This window comes from Salmo salar, chromosome ssa17 (assembly GCF_905237065.1).
Source record: "Salmo salar chromosome ssa17, Ssal_v3.1, whole genome shotgun sequence".
Taxonomy (NCBI): domain Eukaryota; kingdom Metazoa; phylum Chordata; class Actinopteri; order Salmoniformes; family Salmonidae; genus Salmo; species Salmo salar.
In genome coordinates, this window is record NC_059458.1 from 53,025,458 (window position 1) to 53,041,787 (window position 16,330).

Below are 16,330 nucleotides of genomic sequence, written 5' to 3' on the forward strand. Positions count from 1 at the left end.
TTCTCTCTGTCGTTGGTTGGATTGACATTTTCCTAATGATGTGCTTTCTTTCTCTCATCCATGTCCCTCCGCTCACCTCTCGGCCCCGCCCACTGATTTAAAACACATACAAATGTAACCGCCTGCCTTTATTGTCAGAATAAAACAAAAACGCGGTTCGAGACACCTTTGGTCCCCCCCCTCCGCGCCTCCATCTGTTGAACATCTGGAATTGTGTGGCTCAAATAATTGGAAGTCAATTTGTTTGAAGTTATGTTTTGGCATCTGTTTCGATTCATAAAAACCTCTGGAAATTGCATTCATTTAATAGTGTTTCGAAGCCCAGCTGGTTATTTTTCATCCCTTTCTGTTCCGTCGTTAATGCGATGGTTTGCTGGCGTGTGACGTGGGAGTTTGTGAGAGACTGGTCATGGTGTGGTCTCGCCTCGTAAAGGCTCAATGGACTGGAGGCCCAGCCCCAAAGGATCATGGGATGTATTGTGGTGGTACTGTACAGCATGGCGGAGGGGCGCTACAGTATCTGCAAATATCTAATGACACTCTGGCTCTGGTCAAAAGTAGTGTATTATATTATAGGGAATACAGTGTCATTTGGCCATGGTCTGAAGTCCTGTACTAGATTATCAATGGAGTGCAATTTGCCATATGTATCCAGTACTCAGGATCTCTGGATCAGAATCAGCATGTTGTTTACCACACGGCAACTCTGAGTCCAGGCATGAAAATACATATGACACTGCTGTCATTTTGTTACTCACAGTCAAATTTCATTGAACTTGTGCACAAGCCTTGTCACAGGCCAGATGCTGATGACCGTTTGTAAAATGTATTTTTTTCCCCCTCCTGCTCGGGTTGGTGTGGCAGGTGAGGAGGTGAGAATATAGTGTGTGTGCCTGTGCGCACACACATATACATATGCGAGTGTGTGTGTGTGTCAGAGTGCTCGTTGTGTTCCAGAGTTGCCATTGGCAGCTTCAGCAGGGGAAAGCATTGTAGCACGCTACGCTGGCAGCTGTGGCATTCTGTACAGGTGACAGCTCTGCAGCATCCGTGTCAACCTTAGTGGGAAAAGGGGTGAGAAATTGTTAGCCGCGCTAGCACCTCGGAGGTTCATTACATCAATTGGGTTCATAAGACTGGTCTTTATTGGAGTCCATATACTGTACATCTAGAAGAAACCCAAATGTACTTGTAATTTTACTGGCGTAATGTTAAAATTATATGTTCATAATTAATTTTTTTATATACAAGAAAGGAAGGAGTTAATTAACATTAACATGAAAGCCTTTTGGGGTTTGTTCGTTTGCCTCGCTGGTTTAATCAACCACAATAACTCTCTGGGTTTGTATTGGGATTGGTAAAACGAGAGTTTTGGGTTTTTGACCAGAGTACACAGCATACTGCTGCCACCTACTGGTGAACTTTAGCATTGAACTACTCCTGCTTCAGGAAGTGGTGAGGTAATGCTCTGCTACGCACAGAAGTTATACAATAAAGCAATAGAAAGATTGTTTTACAAACCACACAGTTTTGGCAGTTACTCTAGTAGAGGAATAATTATAATCTCTGTCGTATGCAGAAGGTTAGACAGAGGGCATGGCAGCACCATATCAAGAAAGGTTTTAAATATTATAAACTAATCTGTTTTACATCTTTACATAAAATCTGTTTTACATCTTTACATTCATCTTTAGTTATTGAATGTATCGGTTCATGTTTTCTATATTAAACAGTTATCGGATACTCTTAATAATGTATGACTGTTTTGTCAATATATATGTTGTATCCCTGTCTTGCCCCCGAGTTTCCAAAGCTGTGGTTTAATGAACTGTGATATTCCGAATAAAACTTCCTAGTTCTGATGTCACCGTTGCCTCAGGCCACATCACTGTTTGAAGCCCCTTGAGATGAAACCATGAACTTTGTTCAATATTATCTTTGATGAAGCAAGGATTCTGGACAGAGTTGAAATGCATTCAATCTATGAAATGTCTTATTTTAGTCACATAATGAGAAGCTTGTGTATCTAAATCATGTATTTTATATTGTTTTGCAATAGGAGAGTATCTGGAGATAATCATATTGACATCAAAATGTAAATTGTGCCTTTGGAAAATTCTCCGAGACCCTCCATGTTTTCTCCTTAATGAAAATCCATATTTACCTTCCATAATTGCATTGGCCAATTACTTGTAAACATCACTCATCGCTTTGTAGTTGGGCTGTCTATATTGCATAATGATTGGGGGTTCAATTTTATTTTGTAGCTATAGAGGAGATGCAGGCAGTTATCTTTCAATTTCATTATGGGAGAAACATACAAGCTAATAACATTCTAAAACATTCATTTAGAAGAGCTTTGATGAGGAACACAGGCTATCCACTGAAACGCATTGAAATGTTGCTTTTTTTCCCTAATCTGGACTGTTGTATTATTAATGCATAAATGTAATATGATTAGAAAATATCCACTAATGAAATATTTATTCTAAAGATTTCAGCGTTATATGTATCCAAAACAAGACGGACTAAATTTTTATGAGTAAAGTTTAGATGTTATTTCAAGCAACTATTTTGATTCTCAGTGATTAATTGGACAGTATATTCTTTAAAACCAGTCATCTAGCCTCTTCAGAGAACTTTAAACGAACAAGTATTTTAAAGCCTACTGTATACTCTCCTTTAATTCGGGCCTTTTCCCTGTCCTTAAGAGCCCTTAACTGGATCAGCACCATCACTCCTCATTTTCCCATTCTCTCTGTCTTCTCTCTGTCACTCATTTACTGTCTGTCGCCCTGGGTGAGAACCCCCGTTTTACCCACACCCACCTCTGTTCAGACACAGCTCCCCTGTATGGACTTTCATTCATCAGTTTAGCCTCATAGGTCTAGCCTCCTCTGATTTTGTGATAATCAACCTTTCTGTCACTCCTCCTGGTTCATAACTGAGCTGCTCCTGCTGGATAGGAAAGAATGAAAGTTAACAGGTCTCCATACTTTTTTGATGATAGAGTAGGGCGTAATATTACAAATTAAACACAAGAGCTTTTGTGTTGGGTATGTGGTGCGCGTGTGTGATTATAATGACAAAACGCCAATTCTGATTTATACAAAAAAAAGGGGTTTATTATATTTTCCCCACCCCACCAATAGAAAAGAGAGCATGTTAGAAAGTGTAATGTTTTTTAGGAATACATGGATTAAAACACATATAAATACATAAAACATTTTATAAAAATAAATGTAAAGATGAACGAAGGACGTGTTAGGCTTTTTCGGCTAGTATCACTGTTCCATTTTAATTTCTGTTTGGAAGAGGAACCACCAGTAACTAACGTTAGATAGGGCCCATCAGTGAACCTCAATGGTTTAAAGTCCTTTATACAATAACAGTAATACTATACCTCTGAAAAGGAAGCAATCCTCTTTTGGCATGTCGCAAAGACACGTGATCGGTACAGTGAAGTAGTCTGTATAGTTTACAGTGGTGTACAACAACCCCAGTGTTCAATGCACTGTGGAGCAGTATTTTAAGATCAGTATGGACCGATTGTCTTTCTCCCTTTTTCTCATGAGTCTGGTTCTGTCTGCGAGGCAGAGGTGCTGGATGCACTCTCGGCCAAAGTTTTTAAAAAGTGGGAGTGCCAGTGTTAACTAACCCTGGTCCTGGAGAGCCACAGGGTGTGCAGGCTTCTGCTCCGGCCCAGCACTAACACACCTGAGCCCACGAATCAAGCTCTCAATGATTCGAGCTGGTCAGTGGAATCGGATGTGTTGGTGCTGGGCTGGAACAAATCCCTGCACCACTTTGTGAGGGTGACCAACTGCTGTTTGTCCTTTGACCTTTGACACGGGGTCGCGGAGGGGTCAGGGATCATAGGTCATCGTCGCCATCGTCCGAGCTGAAGCTGCTCCTGTGACTGGAGTCCTTGGAGGCGTCGGGCGAGCCGGCGGAGAGAAGCGGGTCGGTGCCGAAAGGCGAGAGCGGGTTGTCCATGAGGATCTCGTCCAGCCGTTGCTCCTCTTTGAGCGTGGAGCTGAAGAAGTCTGTGAAATGAGACAGCGGGTCGGAGAAAGTGGTGGAGCCATCAACCACCCCCTGACCCTGGTCTGTAAGCCCGGTGACCATGGCTGGCATGGAGGTCCTCTGGAGGTACTCCCCGTTCAGCTCTTCCTGGTACAGGGGTGGCTGGAGACCCTGCTGTGACTGGGGAGCTAAGGGCTCCTGCTGTTGTTGTTTTTGTTGTTTGAGGAGGTGGGAGGAGAGCTCTACAGTACCCAGGGCAGTGGCCATGCTGGGGAGGCCATGAGCACGGGCCTGGATCTCCAACTCCTGAAACGCACAGAAAATGATCAAGGATCAGGACAGTGTTATTCTCAAATACATATGAATGGGAACAGTGTTGAAGAAGAAGACTTTTCTCAGAATGAGCTCGGTACGATTTGGCAACCCTTATATATATATATATATATATATATATATACACACACACACACACACACACACACACACACACCCCTCCTCCCCGACACACACACACATCCCTCATGGTCTGGTAGATTATTATGGATTGACTTTAGAACTTCTTCGGGATCGGGGATGGTTGAGCTAACGTAGACTAATGCGATTAGCATGAGGTTGTAAGTAACAAGAAAATTTCCCAGGACATAGACATCTCTGATAATGGCAGAAAGCTTAAATTCTTGTTAATCGAACTGCACTGTCCAATTTACAGTAGCTATTACAGTGAAATAATACCATGCTATTGTTTGAGGAGAGTGCACAATTTTGAAAATGAAAAGTTATTAATAAACAAATTAGGCACATTTGGGCAGTCTTGATACAACATTTTGAACAGAAATGAAATGGTTCCATCTATCGGCCTAAATCTAAACTTGCCCTGAGCTGGAATAATACATTATGGCCTTTCTCTTGCGTTTCAAAAAATACACTGCTCAAAAAAATAAAGGGAACACTTAAACAACACAATGTAACTCCAAGTCAATCACACTTCTGTGAAATGAAACTGTCCACTTAGGAAGCAACACTGATTGACAATAAATTTCACATGCTGTTGTGCAAATGGAATAGACAACAGGTGGAAATTATAGGCAATTAGCAAGACACCTCCAATAAAAGAGTGGTTCGGCAGGTGGTGACCACAGACCACTTCTCAGTTCTTATGCTTCCTGGCTGATGTTTTGGTCACTGTTGAATGCTGGCGGTGCTTTCACTCTAGTGGTAGCATGAGACGGAGTCTACAACCCACACAAGTGGCTCAGGTAGTGCAGCTCATCCAGGATGGCACATCAATGCGAGCTGTGGCAATAAGGTTTGCTGTGTCTGTCAGCGTAGTGTCCAGAGCATGGAGGCGCTACCAGGAGACAGGCCAGTACATCAGGAGACGTGGAGGAGGCCGTAGGAGGGCAACAACCCAGCAGCAGGGCCGCTACCTCCACCTTTGTGCAAGGAGGAGCAGGAGGAGCACTGCCAGAGCCCTGCAAAATGACCTCCAGCAGGCCACAAATGTGCATGTGTCTGCTCAAACGGTCAGAAACAGACTCCATGAGGGTGGTATGAGGGCCCGACGTCCACAGGTGGGGGTTGTGCTTACAGCCCAACACCGTGCAGGACATTTGGCATTTGCCAGAGAACACCAAGATTGGCAAATTCGCCACTGGCGCCCTGTGCTCGTCACAGATGAAGCAGGTTCACACTGAGCACATGTGACAGACGTGACAGAGTCTGGAGACGCTGTGGAGAACATTCTGCTGCCTGCAACATCCTCCACCATGACAGGTTTGGTGGTGGGTCAGTCATGGTGTGGGGTGGCATTTCTTTGGGGGGCCGCACAGCCCTCCATGTGCTCGCTAGAGGTAGCCTGACTGCCATTAGGTACCGAGATGAGATCCTCAGACCCCTTGTGAGACCATATGCTGGTGCGGTTGGCCCTGGGTTCCTCCTAATGCAAACAATGCTAGACCTCATGTGGCTGGAGTGTGTCAGCAGTTCCTGCAAGAGGAAGGCATTGATGCTATGGACTGGCCCGCCCGTTCCCCAGACCTGAATCCAATTGAGCACATCTGGGACATCATGTCTCGCTCCATCCACCAACGCCACGTTGCACCACAGACTGTCCAGGAGTTGGCGGATGCTTTAGTCCAGGTCTGGGAGGAGATCCCTCAGGAGACCATCCGCCACCTCATCAGGAGCATGCCCTGGCGTTGTTGGGAGGTCATACAGACACGTGGAGGCCACACACACTACTGAGCCTCATTTTGACTTGTTTTAAGGACATTACATAAAAGTTGGATCAGCCTGTAGTGTGGTTTTCCACTTTAATTTTGAGTGTGACTCCAAATCCAGACCTCCATGGGTTGATAAATTGGATTTCCATTGATTATTTTTGTGTGATTTTGTTGTCAGCACATTCAACTATGTCAAGAAAAAAGTATTTAATAAGATTATTTCATTCATTCAGATCTAGGATGTGTTATTTTTGTGTTCCCTTTATTTTTTTGCGCAGTATACAAAAGAACGTTTTTTTTTCTTTGTATCATCTTTTACCAAATCTATTGTGTTATATTCTACTACATTCCTTTCACATTTCCATGAACTTCAAAGTGTTTCCTTCCAAATGGTACCAAGAATATGCATATCCTGTGCTTCAGGGCTTGAGCTACAGGCAGTTAGATTTGGGTATGTCATTTTAGGCGAAAATTGAAAACAAAAAGGGGGTAATCCTTAAGAGGATTCTAATAGCACTCTAATGTAGTGGATGCCAATCCATTTAATCTACCCCTCGTCTCCAGACCCCCTCTCAGGAAGCAGCCAGGGCCCTTGGGGTTTGTGCCATAAACATGATAGGGAGGAACCAATGGCAAAACCTCATCAATCAGCTACCAGCAGGTCAGCAATATGGTTCACGCCTCCCCATCAATGCTCTACTAGCAGTAACAATATGGACAACAGTCTGTTGTCAGTCTACCTTGATAACGGTTATCCTAGCATGTCGTTTAGCTAAACAAAACACGGGGGATAAAAAAAAGTGTTGAGGAATGCGATACAAGTTAGAAGCATCACTGTTCCCACGTTACGTGATGCAAAGTTATAACCATCTGTTTTTCTCAGTTTAAACATCTTTCTGTAGGATTCCAACAGTATATTTAAGTAAGACTAGCTGTGATGTTTGTGTGGGTGATGCTTGGTGTTGATGCTGTCTTTCGCCCTACAGTGTAATATCAACTGTCGTCAGCACTTATTTGGCTAACACTTTGAAGCTAGTGTTCTGTTAAATGCTTTTGTTAGCTCTCTCCACATGAAATGTCTCTTTACGCCTCTTTTGAGTTTTATGTGTTTTGTTGGTCTCAACGTCCTTTAGGATGACACTGTTACAATGAGAAGTTTAGCTTGACTATGAGTTCGGCGTAAGAGCCAGAGCCGTGAATGTGCTGATTCATTTGGTGGTTAATTGCGACGTCTCGGTAGCTGAGGACTTGTGGTAACGTCTCCACTGTCTGCTTGGCTCTACTCTGCTGCCATGTCAATCCCCATTTGCCCCGTTTTAACGCATCATTTTAGGGCAACGGAAAGTGGGGGGAGAGAGGCATGACTCTGGGCATTATTATGACTCACAATCTAATTCTGACCTGATTCCTCCTTCCGGAAGTATGGAGCCGAAGTCTATCACTCTATTTATTAATCAGGTAATTATTGTGTCATGGAGAGGAGAAGTGGAAAAGAGGAGCGGTGGAAGAGAAGAGAGGTGATGGGGAACTGCTTGACAAACATCAATACGAGCAGGGCCGGTCTCTGCCAGGGAGTGGGGGTGTAAGGGTATGGGGGTTAGGTAGGTATAGAGCACTGAGCTGGCAGGGGAAAGGGGGGGGGTCTCTATTGAGCATCAGGGCCCCGTGATGGTGTGCATTGGCATGGTGTTAAGGATGAGGAAGTCGCTGGATTGGGGATCTGTAGAGGTAGGGGGCCGGGTTTTGAGGGTGTCTCTTTCTCTCTCCATAGTCCATACCTGGATCCTGAGCAGTAGCTTCCTGTTGGCGTGCTCCATCTTCTTCTGCCTGTTCTCCAGCTCTCTGGTGTGCTGCTGCTCCTTCTGCAGCCACTTGATGTACTCCACCGACGCCTTGAGAATGGTGCCTTTGTTCCAGCGCATATCACTACGGCAGAGGGACATAAAAGATAACCTTTTATTCACCGCCTCAGCGGAATGTTCTGTACAAAAACGTATGCAGGAACCCATTTTTTATATATGAATAAGAAATGGTGATTTACATGGCCAATTATTCATTCTCGGACATTACATCCAGCCTTTGAATGGGAATTTTAATAGAATAGTTAAGTATAAGTACGTCTACAGAAAGTCCATTCTGGAACCGCTTGTATGGTAAAATTAATCCTCAGGTAAAAATAGGTATCGGAAGAGGGGGGGGGATGTGACTTTGGAAGAAGCCAAGAGTGCAGGCGCCATTCCCTGATACCATTACTTTTTAAAAGCAGGACGCAGTTGTAAAATGCACCTTTCTTTGGAACAAGACGTTGGTCTGCTCCACAGCTAATAATCTTCTTTATCTTGTCTTAATGGCACGGCGACAGCGGTAACCTTCCATTTAAATTCTATCAAAAGTTCAATTGCGGTTGGGACAGTCGGTTTCCAATTCCGGCTTCCGTATTCCATCTTAGTGGGCCAATTGTGCTCAAACTTTGATTCAAATGGGTGGTGGCCCTCTTTGCGTTTGACCCCAATCTTCATCATTGAGCTCTAAGCTGTAGTCTACTGTTAAGAACCCAAAGAACATTCAGACTCACTACTTTGCAGAGCGTGAAGACTACAATAGCTACTCAAGTACACCCTTGAAATAGGAGCGAAATGTGCTCTTGAGTATTAATTTGAATTCAATGAACAACATGTAGCGGGCTGTGCTTAGTGTTTGATATGCTCAACAGCAGCCAGACATTTGTACATCTATTCATGGCAATAGACTTGATCATGGGGAGTTGCTTTGCAATATTGAGTCAGGTAAACTAATGTTTTGAACATAATAAACACTGAGAGAAGTGTAGCAAGCGCTAGCTAGACCACTTACGGGTCATTCGACTTTGGTATCATTGTTCCAAGTTCTTTGATTCTGTAGTTAATGTTGTATCTTCTTCTTCTTTCAACTGGTGAGAGAGAGAGAGAGAGAGAGAGAGAGAGAGAGAGAGAGAGAGAGAGAGAGAGAGAGAACATTAAGTTACTTTAGTGCCCCACACAATGCTTCTGAAGGTACTCTGTATTGAGTGGGGCGGCTCGTACTCAAGTTGTGGTTGTCTTTCTTCTGTCGTTCTTTGGCCATCACTCTCGTTTCATGTTCTGTGAAACACAAAGAAGAACACAGGCTGATAAGAAACACACACAGAGCGTAAAAGAAGCTCCAGTCAGTTGATACACAGTTCTGGCCTGGATATTTCTGGGGTGGCAGACAGAGTGGAGATCATCTTCGCCACCACAGACACAGAGCCTGAACCTTCCACAGAGCCTTAACCTTCCACACAAGCACACTCAGTGAAAGGACACGATTTATCCCGCTCGCTCCCAGCCCGCCTGGCATACATAGCATTGTCTCTTCTCTTTGGTTCATTGTGAAAAATCTGTGTCCTCTCTTAAACCACTCAGCCTGGCAATTAAGTCCGCTTAACAAATTTGCTGATCTACCCTTGAGGGAAAAGGCATGGTATAGCGTTCATATTCACATTCACATTTCTCCCAAATTATATAATCAGAACCTGTGATTGGATTTCTCAATTCGTCTCTGTTGATTCAATAAGGTCATTTAGACTTCTGTGTAACTGCCCGTTGTCTGACCGCACACTTATATGAAAAATATACTGATTCACTTATTTTCTCGTCGGAGCTAATTCAATTAGCTTTACTTGATGCATGGCATTCATAAACCGTTTCTCAGAGGTCCTTTGTGTTGGGGACTAGAACACAAAAAAATCCATGATGCTTCCGTAGACCATAAACCGAGGCCATTGGTAATTAGGTATGTGAGTGATACAACTGTAATCCAAACACTACGCATTTAAGGGAAACATCTATTTGCTACATGGAAACACATTTGTCCTGTTTTCCCTTCAGCTTCCTTCTTCATCGGACTTGATACGGCTAGACATGGAACTCATGCTACTACCCATGCACCCTATAGAAGCTATCCTTAACTTATCCAAACAAATCCATGTTGAATCTGTCCTCCACTATACAAAGTGACTGACAAGCTATAGATGCTGTATAGAATACACCGTGGCAATCAGCTGAGAGCAGACAAACGTAATCGAAGGACACAGATATTGATGACTTTATTTTGTTAGAAATTGAATAGTTTGTATAGGATGAATGCTGTACACATCAGGGCTAAAGAAGAGGGCTTTCCCAGTAGAACATGCTACTCTATAGACCTGTAGACCTCTACTGCAGTCTCCCATTGGTCAGTAATAGACTGTGGGAACACCTTATTAGACTGGAAGGCTCGGTTTTGGTTAATCCTGTCTCCAGATTTAGGATTTGTGCATTTAGGACATGCTGCCTACACAGCATTTTGTCTTCATTTTAGTCAGCCAAAGAAGAAAAATGTCTAAATGGATTACTCTTTCTCATTTCCTGTTGTTGTGCGCCTTAAAAAATGCCAAACTTATTCTTTCATTAAAAAAATTAGATGCCAGTAACTGACATGATTTGTCAGGAATGTGTTTCCTAAAGTGTTGTATTCTTATGCTACAGTATGTGGTTGAGTTTCACACTTCTATCCTCTTGAAATATTTTTTATGTGATCATGCATTGATTATTTTGATGCATTGATTATCTTCAGCGCTATGATGTGTGTTCGTACCTGTGACTTCCCTTTTTACAGTAGTGAGCATAGTGGGGCGTAAGGTGGGTGTCATTCGGCTATGAGGGGCTGTAGTCATACCTGGTTCACCCCCATAGATGTCCAGCATGCTGCTACTGAGCACCTGGAGAGGAGAGGAGAGGAGAGGAGAGGAGAGGAGAGGAGAGGAGAGGAGAGGAGAGGAGAGGAGAGGAGAGGAGAGGAGAGGAGAGGAGAGGAATGTCAGGGAATGGTTGAACACAGACACATAGATACGGAGAGAACATTTCATTCAGACTCAGCGACCTCAAGTTCACAAAGTCATTGAAACTTTTGGAAGCAGGTTGACTTTGGCTGATCTGAAAGCTTTGAAAGGGTAACAGGAATTTGTAAGGTTTCAGATGAGGTTGGGTGTGAGGGCAATCATTGCACTGTTGGCAGTCCTGTCGCTTTTCAGCCTTCAGGGCATTGCTTTTGTGTGATCCAGCAGGAGAGGCTAGGGGCCTCCATGTCTCCCCAACAGGGGCCCTGCCTGACCACAGCCTTGTCAGGGTCCCCTAAGGCCCTCTCAGGTCCTTCTCTGGGAGTACGACCTCGCTCCGTGCCCCCGTTTACTAGCCTAATAGTACCATTATCAGTGACCACTATGGCTACTCAGCTTGAAAGGGCCCCAGAACACAGAGGCGTCTGTGTGTTCAAAATAGCACCCCACTGGATGAAAGCCGGGTCATAACCCACCCAAACAGACACCAAACTGTTTTTCTACGCCGCTTGTCCACTGTGAGAAAATAGGCATATATTTTCCGAACAAGCGGGATAACTGCGGTCTCTTTTAGGGACTCTGTTGGAATGCAGAGGGATATATATGGGCTTCTGACACACACTGTATGCATGTCTAATCTTAGGGAGCTGTGTATTTCTAGGAATCCTACAAAAGCCGGCATAGATGCCACAAGCCATGTAAAGACAATTTGTCACTGTGCATGTGTGAAATTTAGTTCCTAGAGTAGTGTAGAAAGGGATAAGAATAGAGGTCAAGTTATGGGAGGGAGGGAGGGAGGGAGGGAGGGAAGGAGGGAGGGAGGGAGGGAAGGAGGGAGTGGGAGAGAAATAAGGAACTGCAGACATTTCAAAATTTGCAGTTGGTTTGCTTTGCCTGTAGATGGCTTTCTCTCTCTCATTATCTCTAACGGGGGGGGGGGGTACTTATCAAAATGAAAGATTGCGACAGTCCCCCGACTGCTCACATCGTAATCACTTCAATCCGTTCCCATCTGTGTTCCTGGGATATGTTGACATGGCAAAACGACGTGATGCATCGTACTGTATGACTAATTAAAATGAATTGATCCATTTAAGCACGCTATCATTTCAGAACAAGCCCATCGGGAGTGTAGGCATTAACCCAATCCAATGCCTCACTGCCTCACGCTAAATCTCTCCTCCTCTCCATTTTTTTCCGGGCGCTCTGATCCTCACTCTCCACACCCCCTTCCCCCCTGTCTTGTCTTTCATGTACACACACACACACACACACACACACACACACACACACACACACACACACACACACACACACACACACACACCCTCCGCTTTTCTGTCACCCTGTTTTTCTATGTGTGTGTTTGTGTGCATGCCTGCCTGCTTGCCTCTTTCCTGCCTGATTGCCTCTTTCTGTCTCTCTCTATCGCTCTTCATCTCTCTCTATCTCTCTGTCACATTCAATGCTGTGGGGACACATTCTCCTTTAGTACCACATACCTCTGATCAGAATTCAGGTGTGGCTATAATTGTTACTCAAATGAGTCTTTGTCCGAGCATAAGCTCAAAGTTTTACAATTCCACTCCAGATATAATTTCCACTGGGGCTATTTGTCTCTGCTACCATCCAGGCATTTTCTTTCTAATGGAATGCCTAGTCTGAATAAGATATTTTTTGTCGTAGTAGATATCTAGCATAGTCTTGCCGTTCTGCCTCTGTCTTCTTGACTACCATTCCCAAACTCTCTGGTAGTGACCATGTAGGTCTTTCAGCAAAAAAGAAGAATCACAGACTTAGTGTTTATACTAATTAACACATTATTCTCACACTGTCATCATTTACCGTGTAGTTACGTGTAATGACATCACTTGCGGACTAATCTGTATTGTTCAGCAGCTTGAGAAATGTGAGAAATGCTTTAAGCCTCAACCCTGGTGAAATGAACTTTGACTCATCGGTGGACTTAATCTGACTTCACACAAAGCCAGCTCCTTTTTTCCCAAGCAAGTCAAGCCTGAAAGTTAATGTTTGGCAGAGGAAGTAGTTCTCACATCCCCCTTTAATGAAGTCAGTTAAGCAACTTAACTTTAAAGCTGAACTTGACTACTCAATATCTGCTCTTCGTGAGTTTCAAGAAGATCAAGGCTCTTCTGGGAATCACCTCTGGATCAAGGAATCATGTCAGCAAGAGTCAATAGACAGAAACACCTGCATGTCCAAGGCATGGTTGCATTTCTTCTGTTTTTACCTTTAGTTTTGCAATTCAAATGAGTGTTTTTCCCTTTACATTTGCGATTGATATAATAGTTAATAGGATTATTCATACTTACATTGTTTTGCATTATGATGCTGGGATCCATACAATCCAAGCCCCTGTCATTGAACCCGGATTCCAGGCTAATCAAGTCATCAATAACTTCATCCATTGGAAACTAAAAGAAAACAGTCAGGTTGTACCAGTTCAATTCAGATACATAACAACAGGTAATAAAAACGCTAGGTGGGCAAATGCTCTCGCTGTAATTCAATGTAACATTTCTATTTGCATCATTCAGAGGGAGAGACAGTTAGGATCCTAATCCAATAACAGACATTTCTTCACCACCATGCTGGAAGAGATCAGCCGCCATGGTGGGAACAAAATATTTGTTATCAAACTAGTTTCATCCTTAACAGAGATTCTCTTTAGGAATTGAATCTCTGAAGTTATTGATGAGCATTTTAGAGAGAATGGGCGGGTCACTAGAGATACCTGCTGTGTAAACAACTCAGTTATCTCATGTCAAAGAGATTTAGGACTCCGTAATCAAACCTGCATTGTGTTATTAAATCACTATTTTAAAAATAAACCTACTAAATAAAGACACTGAGATTAAACAAACAAATAGCGGGATTGATTGAATCCCAACACTAAGTATCAAAGGTACAGTTGAAGTCGGAAGTTTACATACACTTAGGTTGAAGGCATTAAAACTCATTTTTCAACCACTCCACAAATGTCTTGTTATCAAACTATAGTTTTGGCAAATTGGTTAGGACATCTACTTTGTGCATGACACAAGTCATTTTTCCAACAATTGTTTACAGACAGATTATTTCACCTATAATTCACTGTATCACAATTCCAGTGGGTCAGAAGTTTACATACACTAAGTTGACTGTGCCTTTAAACAGCTTGGAAAATTCCAGAAAATTATGTCATGGCTTTAGAAGCTTCTGATAGGCTGATTTACATCATTTGAGTCAATTGGAGGTGTACATGTGGATGTATTACAAGGCCTACCTTCAAACTCAGCGCCTTTTTTCTTGACATCATGGGAAAATCAAAAGAAATCAGCCAAGACCTCAGACAAAAAATTGTAGACCTCCACAAGTCTGGTTCATCCTTGGGAGCAATTTCCAAATGCCTGAAGGTACCACGTTCATCTGTACGAACAATAGTGCGCAAGTATAAACACCAAGGGACCACGCAGCCGTCATACCGCTCAGGAAGGAGACGCGTTCTGTCTCCTAGAGATGAACGTACTTTGGTGCAAAAAGTGCAAATCAATCCCAGAACAACAGCAAAGGACCTTGTGAAGATGCTGGAGGAAACAGGTACAAAGTATCTATATCCACAGTAAAACGAGTCCTACATTGACATAACCTGAAAGGCCGCTCAGCAAGGAAGAAGCCACTGCTCCAAAACCGCCATAAAAAGCCAGACTACGGTTTGCAACTGCACATGGGGATAAAGATCATACTTTTTGGAGAAATGTCCTCTGGTCTGATGAAACAAATGGAACTGTTTAGCCATAATGACCATCGTTATGTTTGGAAGAAAAAGAGGGACGCCTGCAAGCCGAAGAACACCATCCCAACCGTGAAGCACAGGGGTGGCAGCATCATGTTGTGGGGGTGCTTTGCTGCAGGAGGGACTGGTGCATCATGAGGATGGAAAATTATGTGGGTATATTGAAGCAACATTTCAAGACATCAGTTAGGAAGTTAAATCTTGGTCGCAAATGGGTCTTCCAAATAGACAATGACCCCAAGCATACTTCCAAAGTTGTGGCAAAATGGCTTAAGGACAACAAAGTCAAGGTATTGGAGCGGCCATCACAAAGCTCAAACCTCAATCCCATTGAAAATGTGTGGGCAGAACTGAAAAAGCGTGTGCGAGCAAGGAGGCCTACAAACCTGACTGAGTTACACCAGCTCTGTCAGGAGGAATAGGCCAAAATTCACCCAACTTATTTTGGGAAGCTTGTGGAAGGCTACCCGAAATGCTTGACCCAAGTTAAACAATTTAAAGGCGATGCTACCAAATACTAATTGAGTGTATGTAAACTTCTGACCCACTGGGAATGTGATGAAAGAAATAAAAGCTGAAATAAATCCTTCTCTCTACTATTATTCTGACATTTCACATTCTTAAAATAAAGTGGTGATCCTAACTGACCTAAGACAGGGGATTTTTTACTAGGATTAAATGTCAGGAATTGTGAAAAACTGAGTTTAAATGTATTTGGCTAAGGTCTATGTAAACGTCCGACTTCAACTGTACCACGATGAACACATACTGTTGTTGAAAATCAAAATGCTCACTCACCTCACTGTCATGGTTGGATGCCAGGGTCAGCAGTGTAACAGGGCTGCTGGGGGTGCTGCCATCGCTGAGGGGGGCCATGTGGCAGTTCCTCATCACTGGAACGGTGCCCAAGAGCTGCCCTCCCTGCCCAGTGGGGTGAGGGTGGCCCCCCTGTCCCCCGGCCACCTTGGAACCCAGCGTCAGGTACTGCTTGACCTGCTGACTCTGGGCCTGGTGTAGGTGGAACTTTGAGCCCTCCAGGTGGCTCTGGACCTGTTCCATACAGACCTGAGATCAGTTATTGGGTAACACAACAGGCAACGGTTACTATGTAGTCTCAAATAACAGTTTAGTGTTAGTAGTCTCAAATAACAGTTTAGTGTTAGTATGCAATCTCAGACAGACATAAAAAATAAAAGTCACTGCTCAGTGCAGTCTCAGAGAGAGCACTGATAGTGTAGCAAGTCATGAGTCATGTTTCGTCAAATTGTTCTTAATCATGTTTTACCCCTGAATGCAAGACACATCCTCTTGACTTCTCCAGCAAATCAAGAACCAATCAAACTTTAGACAGGCAATAAGAAGATGATTTACCACAAGTGTAAAAAGTTGTAACAGTCAGTACAGCATTAG

The 16,330-nt window shown here is 43.5% G+C and overlaps 1 protein-coding gene across 10 annotated transcripts in view; it reads right to left on the reverse strand.

Annotated features, from left to right (window-relative positions):
* Positions 1-3,100: 3,100 nt before the first annotated feature.
* LOC106576052 (transcription factor EC) overlaps positions 3,101-16,330 on the reverse strand; it is a 57,802-nt gene continuing 44,572 nt past the window's right edge. For 3 of the 10 annotated variants that reach the window (XM_045699703.1, XM_045699706.1, XM_045699705.1), the window contains 7 exons: positions 15,719-15,970; positions 13,458-13,559; positions 10,884-11,007; positions 9,311-9,367; positions 9,102-9,177; positions 8,027-8,201; positions 3,101-4,332 (listed from right to left, as the gene is read on the reverse strand). In XM_045699703.1, coding sequence (XP_045555659.1) covers positions 3,874-4,332; positions 8,027-8,201; positions 9,102-9,177; positions 9,311-9,367; positions 10,884-11,007; positions 13,458-13,559; positions 15,719-15,970 — 1,245 coding nt within the window. In that variant the 3' untranslated portion in view covers positions 3,101-3,873. Of the gene's footprint in view, positions 4,333-8,026; positions 8,202-9,101; positions 9,178-9,310; positions 9,368-10,883; positions 11,008-13,457; positions 13,560-15,718; positions 15,986-16,330 lie in introns of all 10 variants that reach the window. The other 7 variants (XM_014152889.2, XM_014152897.2, XM_045699704.1 and 4 more) reach the window with 5 other exon arrangements.